Source organism: Zonotrichia leucophrys, chromosome 3 (assembly GCF_028769735.1).
Source record: "Zonotrichia leucophrys gambelii isolate GWCS_2022_RI chromosome 3, RI_Zleu_2.0, whole genome shotgun sequence".
Taxonomy (NCBI): Eukaryota; Metazoa; Chordata; class Aves; order Passeriformes; family Passerellidae; genus Zonotrichia; species Zonotrichia leucophrys.
The window spans coordinates 38,587,781-38,609,836 of record NC_088172.1 but is presented as its reverse complement, the minus strand read 5'-3'; the positions used below and the strand labels follow the sequence as shown (position 1 = coordinate 38,609,836).

The 22,056-nt window shown below is 43.0% G+C and overlaps 1 protein-coding gene across 6 annotated transcripts in view; it reads left to right on the top strand.

Moving 5' to 3' along the window:
- The window catches only part of METTL24 (methyltransferase like 24), a 45,412-nt gene that overhangs the window by 11,297 nt on the left and 12,059 nt on the right, over positions 1-22,056 (top strand). Inside the window, exons 1-5 of one of the 6 annotated variants that reach the window (XM_064707879.1) lie at positions 13,091-13,223; positions 13,386-13,510; positions 17,834-17,872; positions 18,150-18,218; positions 18,649-18,877. In XM_064707879.1, coding sequence (XP_064563949.1) covers positions 18,683-18,877 — 195 coding nt within the window. In that variant the 5' untranslated portion in view covers positions 13,091-13,223; positions 13,386-13,510; positions 17,834-17,872; positions 18,150-18,218; positions 18,649-18,682. Of the gene's footprint in view, positions 1-4,442; positions 4,570-9,174; positions 9,274-13,083; positions 13,224-13,385; positions 13,511-16,838; positions 16,857-17,833; positions 17,873-18,149; positions 18,219-18,648; positions 18,878-22,056 lie in introns of those variants that run through there. The other 5 variants (XM_064707876.1, XM_064707878.1, XM_064707875.1 and 2 more) reach the window with 5 other exon arrangements.

Genomic DNA, 22,056 nt, shown 5'->3' with positions numbered 1-22,056 from the left:
ATTCCACTTGGATGGGAGAGAAGGCTGCACAAGTGTGAAATGCTCTTATTTGTGTGAAAGCATTGGTTTTACTCTAAAGCACCTTCTTTTTCCCCAGTTCTTAGCCTCAGGCAGAGGCTCTGAAGTCAGAGGATAAACTGCCAGAGGCATCCCTCTATGTAAATCATAGTTAGAGTGCTGGAACTTGCACAAAATAAACTCAGCTTATCTGGCTAGTGCAGTATTTACTGATGAATTCCTTTTTTTGTATTCTATGGTTTAAATTTTGCAGTGAAGTCAACCTAGAGGAAAATAGCTTTTTTCCTTTATTGAATGGATTATGACATCTCCATATTTCTCAGCCAGTGCACTTCAGCTAAAGCAGTAATGAATACAGGCTGAAACCACGGTCTTGCCTCTGCTTAGAAGAAACTGAATTTGACAAGCAGTGACCAGTGGTTGCTGTATCTGTTTCTTGCTGTTACCCTTAAGTGTTGGCAAAGGCATTCGGGCACTGGAAGGAATTCAGCTGATTGAGCTGCTTAAGCAGTTTTGAGAATTTACTTCCATAAATTTCAATCTGTTTTGGCTCCTGGTTTTATCTCCATTAGATATATTATCATGCTGTCAGCCTCTGGATAGCGCAGGAATGCTGCTGCCCAGTTTATTTATTTTATTTTAGAACTGTAGCAAAGCAATCTCACTTGGCTATTTTCAAAGCTGTATGTCTCTTAGAGTAAAATCAATCTCTCTTTTAATAAATGTGCATTTCTCCCATATGTTGCTGGGATTTGCAGTGGCAGAGCTGTTGGTCTCTGGTGACCTTTGAATGCCTGAGGAGAGGTTCCCCAGTGCAGCATTGCCCTTTCCTACCCCTGCAGCCCCCAGATCATTTGGCTGCAGGGATTTATTTCTCAGAGGTAGTGAGGAGTGGTAGTTATGCTGTGTAAATTATGAATTAGATGCAATGCTTTCTGAATTCATAAGTACTTGCAAATTATTATTTTGGCAAGTCTTCTGAAACCCTGCTTCCTGTAAGTCCCAAACCTGCACTAGGGGTGATGGTGAATTTACAGGGGTGTCCAGAGTGGCTAAAATAAACCTGGCAAGTAAGCTCCCAATACCCCAATATCCCAATACCTTTCCTGGGGAATTCAGGGTTACTATTTGAATTCACTGGAGCATTAGTCACCTAAATTCCTCTACAGATCTGGCTTCCTCCTGTTAATTTTGGAAGCTGCTCTTTATTTCACCAAATCCATTTCTTGATTCTTAAAGTGATGTAAATTCTGTCACTTCAAATCAATGCCTGCCTTTTTTTTCTGTGCATGCTTTTCTTTTGAGATCGTTGTTAGGGGAAAAGACAAACCTGAAAATACAGTTGGAGAGAGCTTGAGTGTGGGCTTTGTGTGTGAAACACAGAATCTCCCAGGGCATTGAAGTTGTTGGTGTTTTACATGGAGGTAACTAGTGCAGCTGCCGGCAGGTAAGGGCAGCAGTTGCCCCTAGAGCAGTAATTTGTATGGATGTGGCTCCTTTTCACACCTTCAGATGGGAAATGAGAAGCAAAAGGAGCAGAAAATAAGCATCAATATTAACAAAAGGAAAGCAGAGGTGAAATTCTTGGTGATTGCTGTCTTTTCAGGGGTTGTTATGTATTCATGTTCAGACTGACTTGCTTTACTAGAGTGAAGACTTGGTTTCAATTACCATGCAGTGACAGAAAGCTTTTCTAATGAGAATTGATGTCAGAAAATAGTTTTCTTCATTTCAACGTAATTCTTTGCCTTTTTTTCCTTTTGCCTGCTAAGTCTAAGAGTTTTACTTACTGGTACAAACTGGAGCCTTACGAAGCAAGTACTGATAAACTGCTTTTAAGTGGAGCCCTCTGGGTGATGTTTGGAGCTTCCTAAATTGACTCTTCCAGCACTCACATCCTGCTTCCAGGCAGACAAATGTGTGCTGCACTGCAGAGACTTGGAAAAGATGATGCACAGAGAGTGAGGACCTAGGGGAGACTTAAGTGCATCCTAGACATTCCCTTTTCCACAAAATTAAACACACATGTCCAGACATAGAATTCTCCACATACAGATCGTGTTGGAAACCCATCTGAATTTAAGACAGACACTCATTAATGCAGAAAGCACTGTTATCACGGGACTGCTTTCCATAGGCAGGATTTATTTTCCTGAGCAGCCTTCCTGCATGGGAAAGCTGGACTGCATGTGTGACACATTGCTGGATTATCTTGGCACAAAGCTATTGTTCCTCAGCCTATTTATTGTTCCAACATCAGATCTTTGGATAAGATCATGGAGTGGGTCCTCCTGGAAGACACGTTAAAACATGCTGAGGATGGGGAGTTGTTTAGGCACAGCCAAAATGGAAAGATATTGATTTGATGGTAGATGGATAAGGATTTGGTTGTAGTCAGTGGCTCAATGTCTAAATGACAAACCAGTAATGAATGGTGCCCATCAAGGGTCTGTACTGGGGGCAGTGCTGTTTATTTTGGGCAACCTGACCTAGTGGAGTGTGTGCCCCATGGAAATGGGTTGTACTGGGGGATATATAAAGGCCCTTTCCAACAGAGACCATTCTGTGGTTCTGTAACACACTGCAGATTTTTTAGCTCAGGAGTTTGCCTGTGTCAGGGGCTCCCTTGGTGGCCTGCTCGTTGCCTGCTCCAATGTGGTGCCTGCAGAGGATGGAGCAAACTGATGGTGACTGGGTGTGGAGAAGTCTGAGCATGTGTGCAGTGGTGTCAGAGATGTCTCTGCCTTAGATAAACTCAGAAAAGTAGAAACATGGAGAAATAGAAATATTTCTTGTATTAATTTCTTTTTCTTCAGTTCATCATGGACTTTGTGCAATGTGTGGGAGTTTTACTGTTGGAGGGAAAACTCTCAGTTTGTGTGGCTGCAGGACTAGGTGTCAGCTGCTTTTCCCTGTGATTCCCTCAATGCCTGATGCCTCAGAGGGAACCCACTGTTCTTCTCTCAGTGCAGGCACACACATGCAGAGGAGGTGTGTATTAGCAAGTTTTGCACTATGGGTTCTTAAGAGAAAACCTCGTATGTTTAAGAAAGACAAACTGCAAAGAAAAAAAGAAAATAATATTAAGGAGCAAAAAAAGGAAAGAAACAGTTCAGACATGCAGGTATGGAATATCTATAAAGCCAGTTGTGTTGGAAATTAATTCACTCAGAGCTTTAAATATGAGTCAGTCACTTTGCAAGCCTGTGTTTTAAATTACAGCTGGCTGAGCCTGTGTGTGTCCCTGCTGCTCCTCAGTAACCATGTGAGGAGCAGGATTTTACGTGTGTGCCTTTGAGCCCTGATGGTGCTGGTTCCATTTAGCTAAAGGGGACTGTATGAATTGGCCTTCTCAAGGAGGTCTGTGCCAAGGCTGAAGGCATGCTTGTTCTTTCCTACTGATACCTCCGCTTTTAGGTGGAGTTTGTTTTACTTGTGCCACATACTGCTGCTCCAAACATAAACCAGGAATTACTCAATCCTGCTGAAGGATAAAGTGCAGCTAAATGTTGCTTTAGGCTCATAGCTAAAGAACAGCCTCAGCCCTCTAAAATGCACATTTTTCTGCAGCATGGGCTGTGTGAATGTCTGGTCTGGGGTTTCTCTTCTGTGTTGTTGAGGGTCTGTGGTGTAAGTGTTCCTGAGCACATCCTTCAGGCTTCCTTTGCAGGTCATGGAGAGACATGGACTTTTCCAGTGCTTGACTCACCTTACATATTTTATATGTCTATTCTCTAGTGAGATGAATCATCCCTTTAAGATCCTGTCTGCCTCATCTGTCCTGTCAAATAACTTGACTCCCCAGCCCACTGTGGGAGCTGAGCTGATGGCTGTCTGCATGCACAAGTGTTTCTATTCCCCTGGCTCTCCCTGGGAGTCACCCAGATAATTGCCTCTGAAATTAAACATGGGTGCTCATGAGGGATTCTCTGCTGCTGAAGCTGCTCTGTGCTGTCAGCAAGAGGAGCAGTGGGCCTGGTTTGGCTGCCTCCACCCTCAGAGCCCTCCCACTGCCCTTAGCAGGCCTTGCGCTGGTTGCGTGTCCCTGGTGGGGCGTTGGCGTGTCCTGCAAAGCCAGGGCTCGTGTGGGCTGCAGCACGCAGCTTTCACTATTCAGGGTGCTTTGGAATTGAGGGAAAAACCTCAAACAGTATCACCACAATAAACTAATATGCTTAAGGCCACAGGTGCTTGAGAGGGACCACAAATAAAATTATGTCCGAGCTCTGTAAATTGTATCTGGAGGCAATCTGTTCTCACAAGGCCAAGCCTTCTGTGGAGGGATAGAAGGTAAGAAAATATAGTGCAGAAATATAGGCTCACACCTGAGGAGTTGCAGCTGTACTAATCACCAAAGATTAGGAACAGGCCTGCCCTTAATAGGCCACAGCTGTGTCCAGTAAGAAGAAGAGTGCTACAGAAGAGTGAGTTAGCTGGTGGAGAAGAGACTTGGAGTTTGTTGCCTGTGCTGCGAAGCAAGATGGAGTTTGTTGGCTATGTTGATAAGGAATCAGTGCTGTGAGGAGTTGCCCATGAGAAATCACCCAGAAGGTATGGAAGATTTACCATAAGAGGACAACAGCCTTCAAGGAAGCAATCTAATAAATTTGCCATGTAGATGTCTGAAGTTTTGCAGCCTGAATCTGAATCCCATGCATTGCCTTTCAAACTGATAAAATCCCTGCAAAATTTCACCCATGAGCAGGTTCTGTTCTGCTGAAGTACACAGGCAGAGTAATTGGAGATGAAGATGTGCATGTCATTTGTTTCTATGGCTGGCAAATATTTACAGTTCTTGATGGAATTTATTGCCACAAATGATTTCCACTCGCATTTGGTCCTGCCTCAGATGTAAAAAATTAAATTGTTGCACGATTTAATTGGAGGATTTACTTAAGGCATCTGTGTATATATTGACAAGTCTTTTGTTTCTTCTTTATAAGCAACAGACTGCTTGGCAGGGCAATGGGATACCCGAAATTTTGTTTACAAAAATGGCTAATATGTTTCTGTATTTTAATTGGCTGCTAAAAAGGAAGGAGATTAAAAAGGAGGAGAAACAGCTGCTGAGTTAAAAAAGATGGAAATATGAAAAACTTACTAATTCCCTTTCAAATGTAAGCAGAAGGGAAGGAAGGGGTTGGGCTTTTTGAATTAGTGCACTAAAACTAGGATTGGTCTGGAAAGAATTTAATTATTTGTGCGTAAGTTTAGGCTGGAAAAGCCAAACATTTGGCAGACCTACAATCCTAGACCTGCTGGTTTGTGAGCCCTTTGCACATTTTGACTTAAATTAATTCCATATTATGAGTTCAGATTTTTAGGACAGATTTAAATGACAGTTTAAAAGTATATCACATATATACTACAGGTTATTAAGGGACTATCAAATGACTATCACAGATGGCTATGAGGGGGAAAAAAATTTAGGAAAAAGTGGTCTCCAGAAAGAAGTCTCTGCAGATTATTGTGAGATTGGTCTGAAGGAAACATCAGTCCTTATCCTTAAGTGTGAAGTACCTGGAAGAAAAATCAGACCTTCAAATGCATCCTAGTTTTCCCAACAAAGCTGTGGCATTGCTTTAAGATATTATTTTCTCTATGGTTATCTCACGTGGTGAAAATTTAGACACCACTCTGAATAACAGTTTCTGGATATCCATTACCTTCAGGGGTAGCTGAAGTCAGTGTCTGACCAGTGGTTGTGATAAAGTCTTGCTGAAGCTTGATTTTTCTTACAGTGCTAATTTCAATTGATGTGTCCATAAGTGAAGCTATGTACAGAGGGATACTTTAAGATACTCAGTATGATAGTTTTTTAAGTGCCATTGTAACTTTCCAGGTACTGAAAGTTTACTGTCATGTCTTTACTGTCATGTCTTTATGTTGTGGAATATGGGTATGTTGATGTTTGGGAAACGCAGTCATGGTGTCTGGTTGGATGAATCCTTATCCTAGGAAGAGAACACAGCCATGGTGATGGGCAAAAATGCAGACTGTCTGCACCCATTTTCTGGCTCCTCCTGGGTAGCCTGTCTGAATTTCATATCCAGAGCTGTACAATCTGGGCTGTAATAGCTCCTCTGCTCCTCTTGCTGTAAAGCCCTCTGTGAAAGGAGCTGCATCTCAGCCTGTTTGTTCAGCAGCCACAGGGACCTGTCCTCAGTCATTCTGGGGATTTCCATGATAGTGGTGGGAAAACCCAAATCATGATGCCCTACTTCGGTTTGCTCTGAGTAAACAAAATTGCACAGTCAAGAGAGGGGAAAATTCCTCAAATAAGGATCATTTTTTATCAGGGATATACCTGATTTTCACAAAGCATCTGTAGAGTTTATTTGAGGAGGCTTACATGGAAACGCTATGAACCAGGCTGAAAATTACCTGGAAAGCTATAAACAAAGGCTATGAATGTACCTATGGAACAGCTCCTTCAGGAGGATATTTTGTATTCCTGAGCATGCCCAAAATGCATCACCAACATTTGTGAGTTACCCTCGGGGCAGGGGTGCACCCAGCCCCAGAGATGTGTTGGATTTTCACCCCTGTCCATTGTCTGTGAATCTTATTGTGAGGCAGCTCTTGAGGCACCCTGTAGGGGTGTCAGGAGGTGTTGGGAGCAGGACTCTCCCGTGTGTTCGTTAGTGAATGGAAATAGGCTGCTGCTTCCCAAGGAGCCAGGCACCAAGTGTGAAGTTTGAGAAGCATTGCTGTCAAACAGGAGCCTCGGGTCTGATCCCTGTCACAAAAGTAGCATTTATGCACTGCTCCGAAATTTAAAGAACTATACAAAAGCTTCATGTCTTTCTGTTCTTTTTCCTTTCCCCCTTCCCCCCCACTCCATCCCCCCACTATTTTTTAGTGAAACTGCATTAGTAAGTCACTGGGGTTTTTATTTCATTTCCATGTGTTTATCAATAGTTTGCAGACAGTGGGAAGGCAGTTTATCATCTTGAAGATTTTAAGAATCCGAGTGTAAGCTGCAGTGGCCCTTGGACATTGCACTCTGCTGAAAAAGAATCTCATTCATGTGGTTCATTATAGAGATTTTTTTTTCTTCCCTGTCAACTCTGTGCAGAAGGAATTCTTGCTGAATAGTCCACAATGGTCACCCTGCAATTCCTGTCCTTAATGAGCTACTTCAGCTACTTCTCACACAAATAGATTTCAAAATAACTGGGCATAGATATGTAGGTATCTGGGTGGTTGGTGGTTTTATTTGGTTTGGGTTGTTGTTTTTTTTTTTTTTGGTTTGTTTGGTTTTTTGTTTAGCTGGTTGATTTTTTTTTTTTCCTCTGAAAACGGTTGTCAGTCTTCATTTTCATTTCAGCTTTCAAGCCTGTTGAAACAGCAGCATTCCTGTCATTGCAAACGTTATTCAGCCGTGTGAACTGTGACTCATTCTGAAAGATTACACGAATTTCCCTCCCTGGTGTGCACCTATCCTCCTGCTGTTCGCTGTTTGCAGGCTGCCTGCTGCAAGCAGAGGTCAGGGGGACATGCAGCTGCAGAGCTGGCTTGCTAGCTTACTTCCAGGCTCATGCTGTGCAGAGTGTAGGAGTCCAAGTTTGCTGCAGGCAGGAAGTTTCAGGGTGAGAAATGCTACTTTTGTCTGCTTTTGGGGTAGAAAAAAACCTCAATATTCTTTTCAGCACCTCTTTAAAAAAAAAGCAAAAACCAAAACCCCCCCCAAAACCCCAAACAACCCAAAATCCATAACAAATCTGAAAAATAACCCCTAAAAGAATAACAAACCTCATGCAGACTCCCTGGCTTACATTCACTGTAGACTATGTTTACTTAGACTGCAAAAATACCAATTCATGATACCAGCTCAAGGCAAACACCATCTGGTCTGGTGGCCCCCTTTAATAATCTTTTCTAATTTTACCTTCTCTTTCCTGCATTCCTCTCTGGCATCAGAGGATCCCTGCTGTCACTGTGCTGGCTGTTCTGTGGTGCCACAGACCAACCCTGTCTGGGAGCTCACCTGTCTGCCTCCATCCTCTCCAGCTGATTGCTCTCTCCTGCCCCTTTTTCCAGGGCTCCATCTGAAATACAGTCCTGTGGGAATCCCGAGTGGGGCTTCTGATTGTAGTTTATTGAATGCCAGCATAAGCCTTTGAGGGAGAAACCCCATCCTGTCCACTATGGAAGCTCAGTTAATTGAGGATGATTAAAGGGAAGCTTGATAGTACCTGCCCGAGCGTAGAAGTGAGTTATGGTGCCTGGAGATGAAAGGCCACGAGGAATCAATCTTGATTTAGTACAGCTTAACACCGTGCTTGTATTTTTATCTACTTGAGGGCAAGAGATGACAAGTCTAAACTTCCCAGCATGACAGTGGGCAGAATTTGGGGAAGGAGGTGCAGATGGGAGCACAGAGCCCTGTTGCTCTGCAAGCACGTGTCTGAAAGGCCTTCTCTGCCCCACTCTACGTGGGAAGTGTTTCTGGAAAAGCTGACAGGATCCCTGAAATTCAGAGCTGAGGGACTGCAGAAAGCACCCACCAAAGCTACTTCCTTGGGGCTGTGTAAATGAGGAGTGGTAGGGCTACAGGCAGCCACACTTTCATTTTTCCAGGGGAACAAAGAATTCTGGCATATCTGTCAGGCAAGCATGGGAGAGGAAGAGGGCTTTTCTCAAAGTCCACAAGGAGCTTGTTTTCTCAATAAAGTCTAGATCTTAAGAAAGAAAACAGGTTGCTTGCAGGGGTTTCCTTTGGTGATTAGTGTTTGCAATCCAAGTTCTTCTTTCGGTTGACATTCATACCTGAGAGATATGAAATTAAAATAATATCACTATTTTGAACTGTTTTGATGTTGGATTTGGTTGTTTAGATCTTGGTTTTCTTCATGCATTTCTCCCAGCTTACTTGGGTGTCCTAGAATAATTGGGTTAACACATGTATCCTGGATGAGGAGCACTTTCTTTCTGAGTTACCTGCATCTGCTTTCAAAGCTGATAATTTTGAATCATGGTTAGATGCTTCTTCACTGTAGTTGAAACCCTGCTTTGTTCTGAAATGTTTTTCATGTGTAGACAAGCCCACAGGAAGCGATTTTAGTTTGAAATTAAGTCTCCTTAGCTTATTAGCCCATGTAATTTATGCTTGCAGTGCCTTTAAGGTGTTTTTTGTTTTGCTTTGTTTTACAGACTGTAAGGTGGCACATTGAACTACAACCATGGGCAAGTCCAACCCCTTCCCTCAACTATGAGGCCTCAAGATTCCTAAAGTACATTAGCACTTCTCAGGTAGGTTTTTTCTTTCAGTCTCCATTTAGAAAACACTTTGCCTGGTGCAGATTTTCCCCTCCTATCTAAGGAATTAACCTCGCACCAAACCTTTCTGAAACTGATTTATTTCTAAAGTTGCTTAACTTAGCACTGATGGTCAACATGAATATAAAGGTCAAAACACAGGTTTGAAAGAATGCATTATTTCCATGTTATTTATTTCCAAATGGGTTTGTGTCCTGACAGGAGTACGGTATGACTGAAATTCTAGATGTGGTGTTTCTCTCTCTCTCTCTTTCCCCTCTCTCCTTCTCAGATGGAAAAATACAGAGCACTCTGTATCAAGGGAGTATATTCAACCTCTCCACCTCTCAATAATAGTATGATAAGCAGGCTCATTTTACTCCAAAAGAAAACAGTTGAGGTTCCCAGTAAAATGAGAACAAGGCATCAGACCCTAAGTTGGACAAGTTGTCTCAAAGATACTAATAGAATATTGATATTTTCAGGACAAAACAACAGCCATGGAAATTGGTGGGTGTATGTGCTTTTTAAAATATGGCATTTCCAAATCCAGGTTGTGCTGATGGATTCTTCCATCGTTCAGCATACATGGAAATTCATGGGCCATCGTGTTTTAACAGAGCCATCACTTATGCACAACAGCATCTGTGTATGAATTTCCTGTCAGAAAAAAATGGAAAAGGTGCTGGATGCTCACAATTCCAACAGGGCAGATGCTTTTGGTACCTGGTCTATCAGCAATTGACCCTTGAATAGAGAGCTGACAGCATCATTACTTACTCTGAAGAACAGCAAAAAGCCCCAGGTGCCAGCATCACTGAAATGTCATTCACGTATGAAATTCTTTGCTAATGCAGCGCTTTTGAGGCTGAGATAATTTGAAAAACCTCTAAAAAAGAAGATAGGGTGTTCATGTATTCTCCAGCTTGTGGAGAATTGGCTAAATTCTCAATAAAATGACATCTCTGTTGCCACTCATGCCAGCACTGAGAGGGCATGAGGCGAGATCATGCTTGTGGGACAGCAAGAGATGTGTGTAGAACTGCTTGTTCTGTTGTGCAGAAGTTTACACTGTGGCAGACGTATCAAGTTTGAAAACATCCTTCATCTCAGCAACTTAATAAACAGTGGCAGATGCTGCTAAACTCCACTAGTGGGGTCAAAGCCTACAAGGACATCAATTAACAGAGGGTTTATTGCTTTTGACACACTCAGCGAGAAGCTTCATTCCCAGAGTAACTGACACTGGTTGGGGGAATAAGCATAAGTGAAAACAAAAAACGGGAGGAATCCATGTTCCTGACCTGGCAGATGTTACAAGATGAGTAACTGATGGGATAACACCATGACTGGTATGAGCACTTCTGAAAATGGCATCCTGCTTATGTAGACAGGCATGGGATGTCACTTTCCTTGTTTGCTGAGCAAGTGTCTACTAATTGCTGTGCCAAAGTTCAGCCCCATGCCATTAGTGTAGAAAGGCTCAAACTGCTGGAGCAGGAAGGTGCCATGTCAGCAGGGTCAAGGTGTGGCCAGAAAAAGCATTTTCAGTGCTGGTATTTTATCATCAGAAGCCTTTTTCTTGTGCTGCTATTTGTACAATAGCAGTGAGCAGAAGCCCAGAAGAGGATGCGAGCTCAGTGCATCAATAAATCATGCATCAGACTGATGATGGTGCTAAAGGCAGGTTCAGGGTTTGATTTCTGTTTGGTTTTTTTAAAAAATTGTTGTTGGTGTTGTTGTTTGGTTTTGTTTTTTTTATTTTTAATAGCAAGAGCTATTCAGTAGCAAGAGCTATTCAGTAGCAAGTGCTGTTAAAATTGCCTCAAACTCTGTTGTAATTGCTCATAATGCCATGAGTCAATTAAGTGGCAGCGTTGCAGAATCTTAGTTTTCTGCAGAGAGTACATTATTCTTCTGTGTCTTAAATTAGTGCTTATTATTGCAGTGCCATTTATTCCTTGATTGTTATGTGACTGAAGGGAAATGGGAAGTGGGGTGCAGAGCAAATCATTGCTTAAAACTTTGTGAATCCTGGGAACAGCATGAAGAGATGCTGTATTTGCTTTTGTGACTTTTCCATGGGAATTATGAGCCAAGGAGGAGCAGGGAGGTGATGATGCAGTGTGCAGCTCTTAGAATGTAAAGCTCCAGGTAAAGATCTTTCAGAGCATACACTTCTTAAAGAATGAGAATTTTATTTACTTGTTATAAAGTATGTGGTGAAGAGTGCCACATTAACGGCTGGGTTCCAGATTTTGCTCTCACCTCTGTGTAAAATTGTTTCATTTCTGTGGTTCCAGGTGAGAGCAGAGCAGTGCTTTTTAGTTTGGCTAGGAATGAGAACCGAGCCTCTGCAGTCTGCTGTAGAAGAAGGAAAGGAGCAAGATGAGAACACTCTGTTTAGGACTGTAATTTAACCTGGTTTTGTCCTTTCCACCATTTTAGTTGCTGCCTTTTTAACAGTGCCAGCTCCCATTCCTGCAGCCAGGGCTGGTACTGGGCCCAAAGAACAACTTTTCATCCTGATGGCCCAGCTGAGATCCTGCAGCTCTTCTCATCTTTGCTTTCTTCTCTGCAAAAATCTTCTCTTTCTTCTCTGGTAGCAACCTGTGCCCTGCGAGCCCTGACTGATGGCCAGGCTGCGTGGGTTGAGGAGCCCTTCAAGAACAAGCTGTGGCTGCTGATGCTGGTGCAGAGCAGTGCAGCCTTTCCTGGGCAGAATTAGCCACAGCTTTGGTGCTTCCTTCTGCTTCCCCTTGCCTCCTTGCCAGTGCTACAGTGAGAGCCGTACGAATTGTACCAGCTCTCTATCCACTGCTCTGCTCTGGCTCCTGTGCTCTGCAAAGGGTGCAGCACTCCCCAGCTCTGTGCCTGCCTCTTCCAGAGGGGGTTTGGAGAAAGAAGGTGGAGTGCAAGTGGTGGCCTGGGGGTGAAATTCTGGAAATTCTGAAATTCTGGATGGATGGCAGAGCTGGTGCTGCAGGCAGGGGCTCCTCTGTGGGGTGTCACTCACAGGGCCATGGCTTTGCTGGCTCAGTCACCGTGGGTTTGGCTGTTCCAGGCTGCTGCTCAGCTGCTGGCTAAGCTGAATTCACCCCTCAGTGATTTTTGACACCCTGATGAACCAGTGCATTTTCAGTCTTTGCTTTCTCGGTCTGTAAAAGGGCTTTGACTTATGGTGTCCCTCCCTGCAGGGTCTCTATCTCTTCTTTAGCAGGGCTTTTATCCTGGCTTTAGACTCCAGATGTCCAAGCCAGCTCAGCACGGACACACATGCTATGATTCCTCTGTTTAGTTATGCACTTGCTTAAATCCCTTTGTTGTTGGAGAGGGCATGTGTTGGGGTAAAGATTAAATCCATTCTGGAGCTGAGATCCAGGACACTCTAGGTAAGGTACTCATTGCAGAGATGCTGCAACTTTGTAATTGCAGTCTTGATTTTAACATTATTCAGGGTGCAGAATCCATTCCAAGGTTTGAAAAAAAAATTAAATTTGAATGCTGAAACATCTTTTCCTCATGGAAAAAAAAAAGAATTTGGGTATAGTACTAATGCTTAATTATTTGCTTTTCAAACTGCATTGCTCTCTGGGGAATTATGTAAGCCTTAAATTTCACCAAGCGGAACAGACAAACAAGGAAAAAAAAATCATCAAATCTTTGTAGCCATGTATCAGATTGACAATAAGACTTACATTAAACCAATGAACATTTTTCTTTTTTCCACTACTTCCCCAGAAGGCAAATTAAAAACAAGCTAAAACTCTGGTCTTAAAAAGAAATATCCTTTGATTTCAACAGATTTCGTGTGAGCACATGAACCTGAACAGCTTGAAAGGGTACTCTGAAACCACAAAAAAGCCCTGGTCAGTCTGTCTTGATGAGAGGTTTAGCCTCATCCATCGAATCAGAAGCAAGAAATGCCGTCTCTATTCACTTGGGTAAGTGCTCCCTTTAAAATAAAGGAAATTGTTTCATGGCATGTAGCTTCAAAAAGCCCTGTAAATACAACACAGGCTGCAGCAAGGTTGTCTTCTAAAATACAAACTTTGTTCAGGTGTGTTTATCATGTGTTGATGTGCTTCTGTAAACTTCATTTTTAGGGGAAAATCCTTTCTCCATGAGGGTCTTTATTTTCCTTTGCCTTTCTAATATCGGTATGAAAACAAATTGCTTGCTGGTGAGTTCTGAGTGGTAGTTCATGTGGAGGAAGATGGAAATCAAAGAGGTAAGTTGAGAAGCCTACAGCATCTGCCTTGAGCAGAGGTGACTTGCATAACTGCCAGGGATTTCAGCAGCATTGCTTGCAAAGATTCATTAGCCAGCTCTGGGACAAATCACTACATTTCCATGTGAGAGAGTGTTTGCTCGACACCTCAGGGATGACACGTGCCAAAGTGATAGTGACAAAGGCAGCTGTGGCTTTACTTTAAAATGTTTGCAGTGTTTATGATATTTACAGCACTTGAGAGTGAAGTTTTCACTCTTCCCAGGAGAAGTGCTTTTACAGGTAGCAAATCCACACATGCCTGTTTCCCTGCTAGTAAAACATTCTGTTGTCCCAGAGGATGAGAGAGATCAGTCCTTAGAGTGCATCAGGCCATCAGCACACAGATGGATTAGGAGAGCAGTCACTGGGATCTGGGGCTCATTTCACCCAGATCACCATTAGAGCTGCCTGATAAAACTGTCCTTGCTGTCCTGAGAGGCAGCTTTAGGTTAGAGGTGTATTGAAAGGCTTCACCTCCCTTGAACCAGTGGAGTTCATTCCTGTGATTTTGCTGCTGTGGATTTACAAAGGGTGGATAGCAAGGAACCGTGCTGGGGTGGCATTTCTCATGGCAGGCAATACCAGCAGTGAGCATGGAGGAGAGGCAGGGTGCCCTCTAGTCAAAGGGAGTGGTTTTGGTTAGTTTGGGTGGGTTCATACTTTAATTGAGTTTATTTGAGCTGTAACAACCCAGATCCTCTGAGAGGGAGGTGCTCTCAGGTTTTGTTCAGCAGCACTGCTCTGTGGCAGAATAAGAACATGCCCCTTAGAGACAAATCACATATACAGAGAGAAGATTTCTCTTGACTGCTGTTGCTTCTTATTTCCTGAGTGTTCTTTGCAATATATTTCAAATTATACTTACCTGGCGTTAATGCAAGATAGAGGTTTACATGATTCTTTTCCTTCTCAGCTTTTCATGTTCCTATGAAACTTAGGGGAGATGCTGTGCATCTCAGTTCCAGACTTCACTTTCTGACTGCAGTACTGAGTTATTGCCTCAGGGCCCTTCTAGTAGTCAGTAGGGAGAGGCAAGCACATTCAGGAAAATCAGCAAAGCTAAATAGCATTCTGGAGGTAGGTACAGCTTTCCTTTGGTTATAGTGGAAGTCTGGAATAAGGTGGCTGCTGATTTTTAGATGTCTTGGCAAAGTACTCAAAGTTCAGTGGAATTAACCAAGACCTTGCCCTTCAAGCTGCATGATCATTAATATTAGACCTGAGATCCTGTGTTGATGTCCATTTTGTCCTGTTGTTAAGGATCAAATGTGGACTGAGAATGGTATTTTTGTTAAATTGTCCTGTAGGTACAACGCAGAGTTGATCTAATCTGTGCTAGGAAATGCAGATTAGGCCCAAAGGTGACCAGCACTGACATATTTTGCTAATGGTTTTGAAAAAAACAAAAGCAAAACTAGCCAAAACTCAGCTAGTGTGCGCATACCAGTGCTTTATATGTGGTACTGTTCTGTGTATGGTCCAGGGAGCACAAGGGCCAGATTTTCTGTAGTGATGGAACAGTAGGGTTTAGCAAAGACCAAAACTGATGTTGCCTCTCCCATGAATCATCAAATACACATATGCAGTAAGTAACCAACCAGGATGCATCACGTGAAACACCTGAAAAATTAAAGGGAAATATTTGAGGTTATGGAGAAGCAGCCAAAAATCCACCAGTTTACTTCTGCAAACTTTGGAGCTTGTTACTGCATAATTTTCCCCCTCAGACTCACTTCCTTTAGTTTATGACAGACAGAAAAGTAATTTTGTTCTAAGGCAAAAATCCACTTTAAACATTTTTGTTATCCCTTATGTTTCATAAGGAGCAAATGGGGAGCAGCTGCTTCTAATGAAGAGCATTCACTGCTGAGAAAATGGATGGGGGACAAATGTGAAAGTTCAGTGGGAGTGTTACCAGGAATCCTGAATTAAATCCATATATCATTAAAATTGGAATAAAACATGCTGGTTAAGCTTTGCCTCCTTGAATGCCATAGAAGAGGTTCCTTGTGAATGGGAGCGAGCAGTGTCTGGAACATCTGGGGATTTTTTAGATTAGTATTAGTTGCTTCCACTACGGGGAGGCAGCAATGTTTTTGCTTGGGGGACAGGATTTCCCAGTGTGATACATAATTGCAATATGCATTAGTGAGCTCTAGTTATTAGTGCTAAATCTGCTTAGATTAAACTAAGTCAGTTACAAACACCACAGGCAGGCACTCAAGCTGGGGTAACATAAATGAATGGGATTTCAGAAACTTACCAGCAGAGGTTTAAAGAGTCTTCCTGTAATACAGCATAAATGCCATTTCAGGTGCATCCTAAAGTGTATGTAGGAGCTTTAGGATTCAGGCAGGGGGTCTGTCGCTTTTTCCTGAGCTGCTGAGCTCAGTTATCATCCTTTGAAAGAGGAGGGGAGGAGGGGGAGCAGAGAAAGGGAAAGCTGGACCTTAACTTGTATGTGTTTACAGCTGTGTCCTGCGGTCGCTGTGGGAGCTGGAGTACCTGCAGTTTTCAGGCTGGATCAGCTACAGGTGTAGTGCAGAGCGGACAAAGCAGCTTTTGTGCCTCTCGGCGCTGGCTGTGCCCCGGGCGATGCAGGGGCCTGCGCGATGCTTCTGCAGCCCAGTGCCCATTGTGGGTGCAAGGCTCTGTGCCCGTGCCCCTGTGCGAGCCCTGGGAGCGGGGAGCAGCCAAGGGACAGCGCTGCCCGCTGTGTCCGGGTCAGCGTGGCTGCCCTGCCTGCCCGGGAGCGGAGCTTTCCTGTGCCCCCGGGAGAGCCGGGCACGCTGCTGCTGGGAAGGGCCCCTCTGCCCCTCCGCAGGGCTCTGACACCGAGCTCCCTCTCCTCCCGGGAAAATAGGGCACTTCCTTCGGCAGCTTTTGTTTGGCCGCTGGTGGAGGCAGCAGCTGCTCTCGCCCGATGGCGAGGAGAGGCCTCGCTTGTCTTCTATGACCTCCACACCGTCCTGCTAAAATCATGATCCCTTTTTAAGTAACACATCTTTCTTTAAGTAACTACATCTTTGTTAGGAGACCTAATTTTCTTTTTTCTCATGCTGCATTATCTCTTTGCATGATCACGTGGGAAGCAGTTCCTTTGGAGAAGACCTGATTTTCTCTCCTATATATTTTTTGTTTTCTGGATCTCTCTTCAGGCATAAATTTGAGCTGTTAACTGGAGTGCCAGAAGACACATCATGCCCGTCTTTACCGTCATCTGTATTTTTTTCCTTTTTCCCCACCGCTGTGAAGCTCCCTTTGCAGTCCACATCAGCAACAATCTGTTGGGAGGCAGCCTGAGGTTTGTCTGCACCAAAGTCATCTGGCCCTCTGGCTTGTGCCAGCTGGTACGGCTGGAAGTGTGTCACGGACACACATGGCCATCAGTCGCTGGTGGGCTCATCACTAGCGCTGTGACTGTCCCCAACAATTCCCATGCTGTCCATTTTTAGCCATGTCTCATTCCTGAGGGATTACACTGCTCGTTGTCCCTCGCTGTCCCTTCTGTAGAAAGCCACATGCAAACAAACATGTCGATTCACTTGGTTAACTTCTGAACTTTTTTCCTAATGCGTGTTGAATGTATTAAAAGAAAACTCCGCTCTTTTCCTCCCACACAGCTGTATGGGTTGGAATCCTGTGAATTAGGGTTGTTCTTAAAAGCATGCTGGGCTATTTTTGCACACCCTGTCTCTTCCTGTTTTCCCAAAGGGAAGATGGTTGAGGAGAAGACAGAGTCCTAGGGTATTGTTAAAGTGTGCTTGGCCAGTATTGCAGCAAGTGTCATACTGTGTTGGTAACTTCCAAAGCAAATGCTCTTCCACACATTGTTTCATGAGTTGAATTCATTTTATCTTACCTGTATGTCATCTGTGTAGATCATTTAGTGCTGGCCTAACGTTGTACCATAGTGTATTGTGTGATTTAGCATGTGCCACGTTTCACATGCTGATACAAATAGCCAAAATTATTTCAGACCCACATCTTTGCTTAGGATAACTGTGGTGTAGTGTAGCAGGTGCTCTGCTAGTGCATCTAAGAGTGCTGCCCTGTCATGGTCTGTGCACAACAGATAAATCCTCTGCTATTAGTACAGAGTGAATGATCTCAGTTGTACAATTTGCAGTACAACTGATTTGAAAAAATACTAATTCTCTTCTCAGTGCTACATGTGTGTATATCAAACAGCTTAATTTTGTTTAAGTTTAGTGTTTAGTGCATGATTTGAATCACATTTGGAAGGAGGAGTAGGAATGAAGAGAACATCCTGTTTTACAGAGTGGGAAAGGCCTGTGGTTCAGATGTGTGACAGCAATGGTAAATACCAGATTTTTTTCATTTTAGTGCACCCTGTGTGAGCCACTGGGCTGTAGGAGGTGGGAATATGGCACAGCCTTTTAAAACACGTCTTCTCACAGAGGCAGGGACTGAGACAATACTGCTGTTCAAAGGGGCTATTAATTTTTCTTCTTCTTTGGGGTCTTCACCAAATTAGCAGCAATCTTTCTCTCAGGTTTATGTCACAACTCTGCTACTGTTGTAAAGTGCTTATTTTTAAATATGCTCTTTTAAATCGGTGTCTTCCTGTCCACAGAGAAAGAGAGGCATTTGGTTCTTGTGTCTTGTCCATACTGGTGGTCACTGTGGGTCACATTTGTAACAGGTGACAGATGTGGTGTGAAATATGCCACATTTTTACAAAGTAAATTTATTTTCTCTTCTGGTTATGGCTTGGTTATTGGAAGTTTGTGCAGCAGAGACTAAGGAAAGTATTGTAAACTTTACAAGAAAAAGCAAATTAAAATAGAGAAATATATATAAACATAAAATATTAATGTAAGTAATGACAGCACAAAGATTCCAATGTTTAATTTACTTTCATGCAAATTTTTCCAACTTCTGAATTAAGGAAAAGCTCTTTGGGAAAGTTATCAGCCTGGCTAAAAGTGGTTTAGTTCTTGCCTAGAAAGTTCTAATGTTGCATTGAGCTTGAATTTGCTTCAAGTTAATTCATCCTCAGAACATCCTACTCACTAAAGTTCTTTTTGCTGCATTAATAGTTACTTTTTTAAAATATATATTTTTTAACATAGGTTAGGCAACGATGACAACCAGTTTGAGCTGAGCATGGCCAACAGTGGGTGTGAGGTGCATCGCTTTGACCCCAGCATCAAATCAGCTCACATCCAGCAGGGCCGGCACCTCTGGCACCATCGGCTCTCCATCGACTGGAGGGATCCCAACCCTGCCATCGCAGCTCACAAACTCCACAGCAACACTAAGAAGCTGGGCACAGTGCTGAATGAATTTGGACATCAGAAGGTAAGGAAGGGCCTGTGTGTCAGGTTTCTGACTGCAGGGTTAGGTGTTGGGAAAACTCCAGATCTCCCTTCTTGCTGTCTGAGGAGACCAAGCATTTTCCAAGCTCTTCTCCTGATGGTGGATTTTTCTTCAGCAGTACTTGTAATGCATTTCTTTTAGGGGTGCCTTTTCTCTCTTGCTTTCTCTGTGTGCTGATAACAGCCACAATGATTTTAAATCCCTAGCTGTATAGCAAACACTTTCTTTCTTCTCCTCACTTCCTTTTCCCTTGAAGTATCTGGTGACATTGGGTGCTAGCACATTTAGTCCTATGGAAGTTCTGATCTTTGCCTGAGTAAAACTACTCACAAAGACAAGTTTATAAAGGGAAAACAATATTTGCAACAGTAATTAGAAGAGAAGAGGTAATGGATGGTTTGTTGACATTTTCAAGGTCACTGTTCCTAATTACAGTCCTCAAAAACAAAAACATCCTGTTTTGAAATTGGCAGCAATCAGTGGGGTGTTTTTTTAACATTTCCCCGTTTGTTTTTAAGGAACTATAAAGAATCAAGAATCTTCAAATCTCAAATAAATGTTGCCATAATACATTTCAGGAAGTTCTTAGGCTGCTTTTAAGAGAGTTTTTCCTTCAGAGGAAATACAAACATGAATTCAAATGCTAATATACTTCATTGCCTGCAGCTAGTTCTGCTTGTCATTGTTTTTCAAGAAATAGGCAGCCTGGGCTATGGAGGTGCTCTTCTCTAAGATTTACAAAGCAAGCAGGGCAACATTTGTTTGGCTTGTTATTTAAAAATGCAAGATGTCCTTTTCAGTTAACTTTTTACCTTTTTGAAATGTTTTCTTTTGGTTCAGCTCTACTGATTGGAACATTTTGAAGATAAGAGCAGAGAAAAGGAGCCTTTTTCTTCTTCTTCCTGGTCATACTGTAATAACTGTGCTGGGCTGTGGCATGAGTGAAACATCTGGGGAGACAGGGATGGCTTTTCTTTGATGTGTGCCTTGCACAGTTTTGATTTTAGAAGAATTAGTCACGCAGCAAAAAACTAATGACCCGATCCAGAAAAAGTGTACAAGTGACATACCAGACCTGCTGAGGCCAGTGTCAGGTTATCATGATAGAATAGAGCGGTTGTAGCACCTTCTGTGAAGGAGAAGGATGTAGGGGTGAATTCTGAGTGTGTAACTTTCTGAAAACTGTGGGCTGGATGGCAGCCAAGGAACATAATGCACACATAACACATGCAACAGGCTTTCCTCTAGATGTGTGCTTTAACGTGGGATTTGGTTAAGTGTTTAGGTGCATTATGAACAGTGTATAAATCCTCTTGCTCTGGTAGCATTTGAGGAGCTCCTCTGTGCAAAGCTATGGCTTAGTGAAGTCAGGATCTGATTTTCTCCCAGTGGGAATAAAGGTGTTACACACTCTGAGACTTTCTGGTGTTTTATACTTGTGAAATACCTGAGTGGGCTGACTGTCCTCACGTTTTTCTGTTTAGGTTTTCTTTAACTTAGAAGGAAGGCAGCCTGAGAAGTTGTATATTGTGTAGAGACACTATTCTTGTGGTGAATGTGAGTGGAATGTTCCCTTGACTGAATAAATAAGTTAATTCAAAACAGTTTCACAGAATATTTTCTGAAGCACTGTTTTTCAATTAGAAAATTCAAACATGCTCTTCATCCCATTTTTAATTAAAAAAAACCCTTCTGCCTACCCTCAACGTTGTTCCGTTCCCACTTCAAGGCAGGAATTCCAGGCAGCTGCATTTGAAGTTAATGCCTCATTTTATCCATGCTTTTATTCTTGGAGATTTGGGACTTGATCCAAGACCCTACAAGTGACTGAAACTACTTCCACTGATGTTAGAAAGTCAGGCTGATGAAGACTGCACAGACAAGATCTCCTGAAGTTCTTCCTGTTGTAGTCCTGAAAAGAAAACTGGCATTTTGGGGGTTTTGTGTGCAAGAGAATCAAAGAACTTGGATGGGCTCATTTGCACCCTGACTCAGATGAGAGCACACCTGCTATTCTGCAGGCAATACTGGGACCTCATCCACCACCAGGGAAACCCACCCTGATATTTTGGCAAGAAATACAAACACTTTTTGGAGGCAGAGTGGATGTGAGAAAAGATTAGAAGAACTTGATCTTTCTAACTGGCTATGTGGCAAAACAGTCCTCAGTTCTCTGAGGATTGTAAATAGCCTGGAGGCAGAGGACTTATCTAGTAATATATTAGGATGTGGCTGACAAAGGAAACATGTAGTCAGAGTATTTTTGGGAACCATTAGAGTGTGAAATCTCTTAAGCCCTGGAATAATCTCCAAAGGATGTCATGGGAGCCTTATTTCCTGATATACAGATCTAAACTGAAAATTTACTGGTGTATCTTCTGAGAAGAGCAATATTTTATCAGCCACAGGAAAGCATAAAGATGTAAAAATTGATCTTGCTCATCCTCCCTTCCCATCCCCCCTGCCCTCAAGTTTTTTGCTGAACATGCACACTCTGTAGTGTACTCTTGATGAACAGTGGTGGAAAAAGCAGAAAGCCACTGCGGGCCCATGATTCTTATGGCAGCGGAGTTCAACTTTATGAAAGCATTCACTTTCTCTAACTACCTACAGGGGAGAGGATGCTACAATGCTGGTGTTTCCCATGGATTAGTGATAGATGCACAGAGAGCTTCCTTTCTAGGGAGTTGTTGGAGAATTCAAGTCAGAAGGGATCTTGAATGGCTTGTGGTTCAGTCCTCTGCTCAAAGCAGGGCCAGCTGTGAAGTCAGACCAGGTTGTTCAAGGCTTTATCCACTCTGGTCTTGAAAAACACTGAGTTTTCTCCAGAGCAGAGACTTTCCAGCTTCTCTGGGTCAGATGTTGTCTTGCTGGACTGTTCTCTTCATGAAAATGTTTCTCCTCATATCCAATTGAACATCCCTGATTTCCTTTCATGTCCGTTGGCTCTTGTCCTGCTTCTATGCACTGCTAACCCTTAACAAATTCAAACCAAGCTATTAAGTGTATTCTGTATTCCAAAGATTGTGCTGTGAAGCACAATTTAAAACCTTCTGCAGAAGGACCCTGAGGAGCAGAAAATGGACAGTGGTCATACATGCAATTTTTGTTTCAGTAGAAGTTTTCCTCCCTCTGGAGCTCCGCAGGATAAGTCTCTAGTC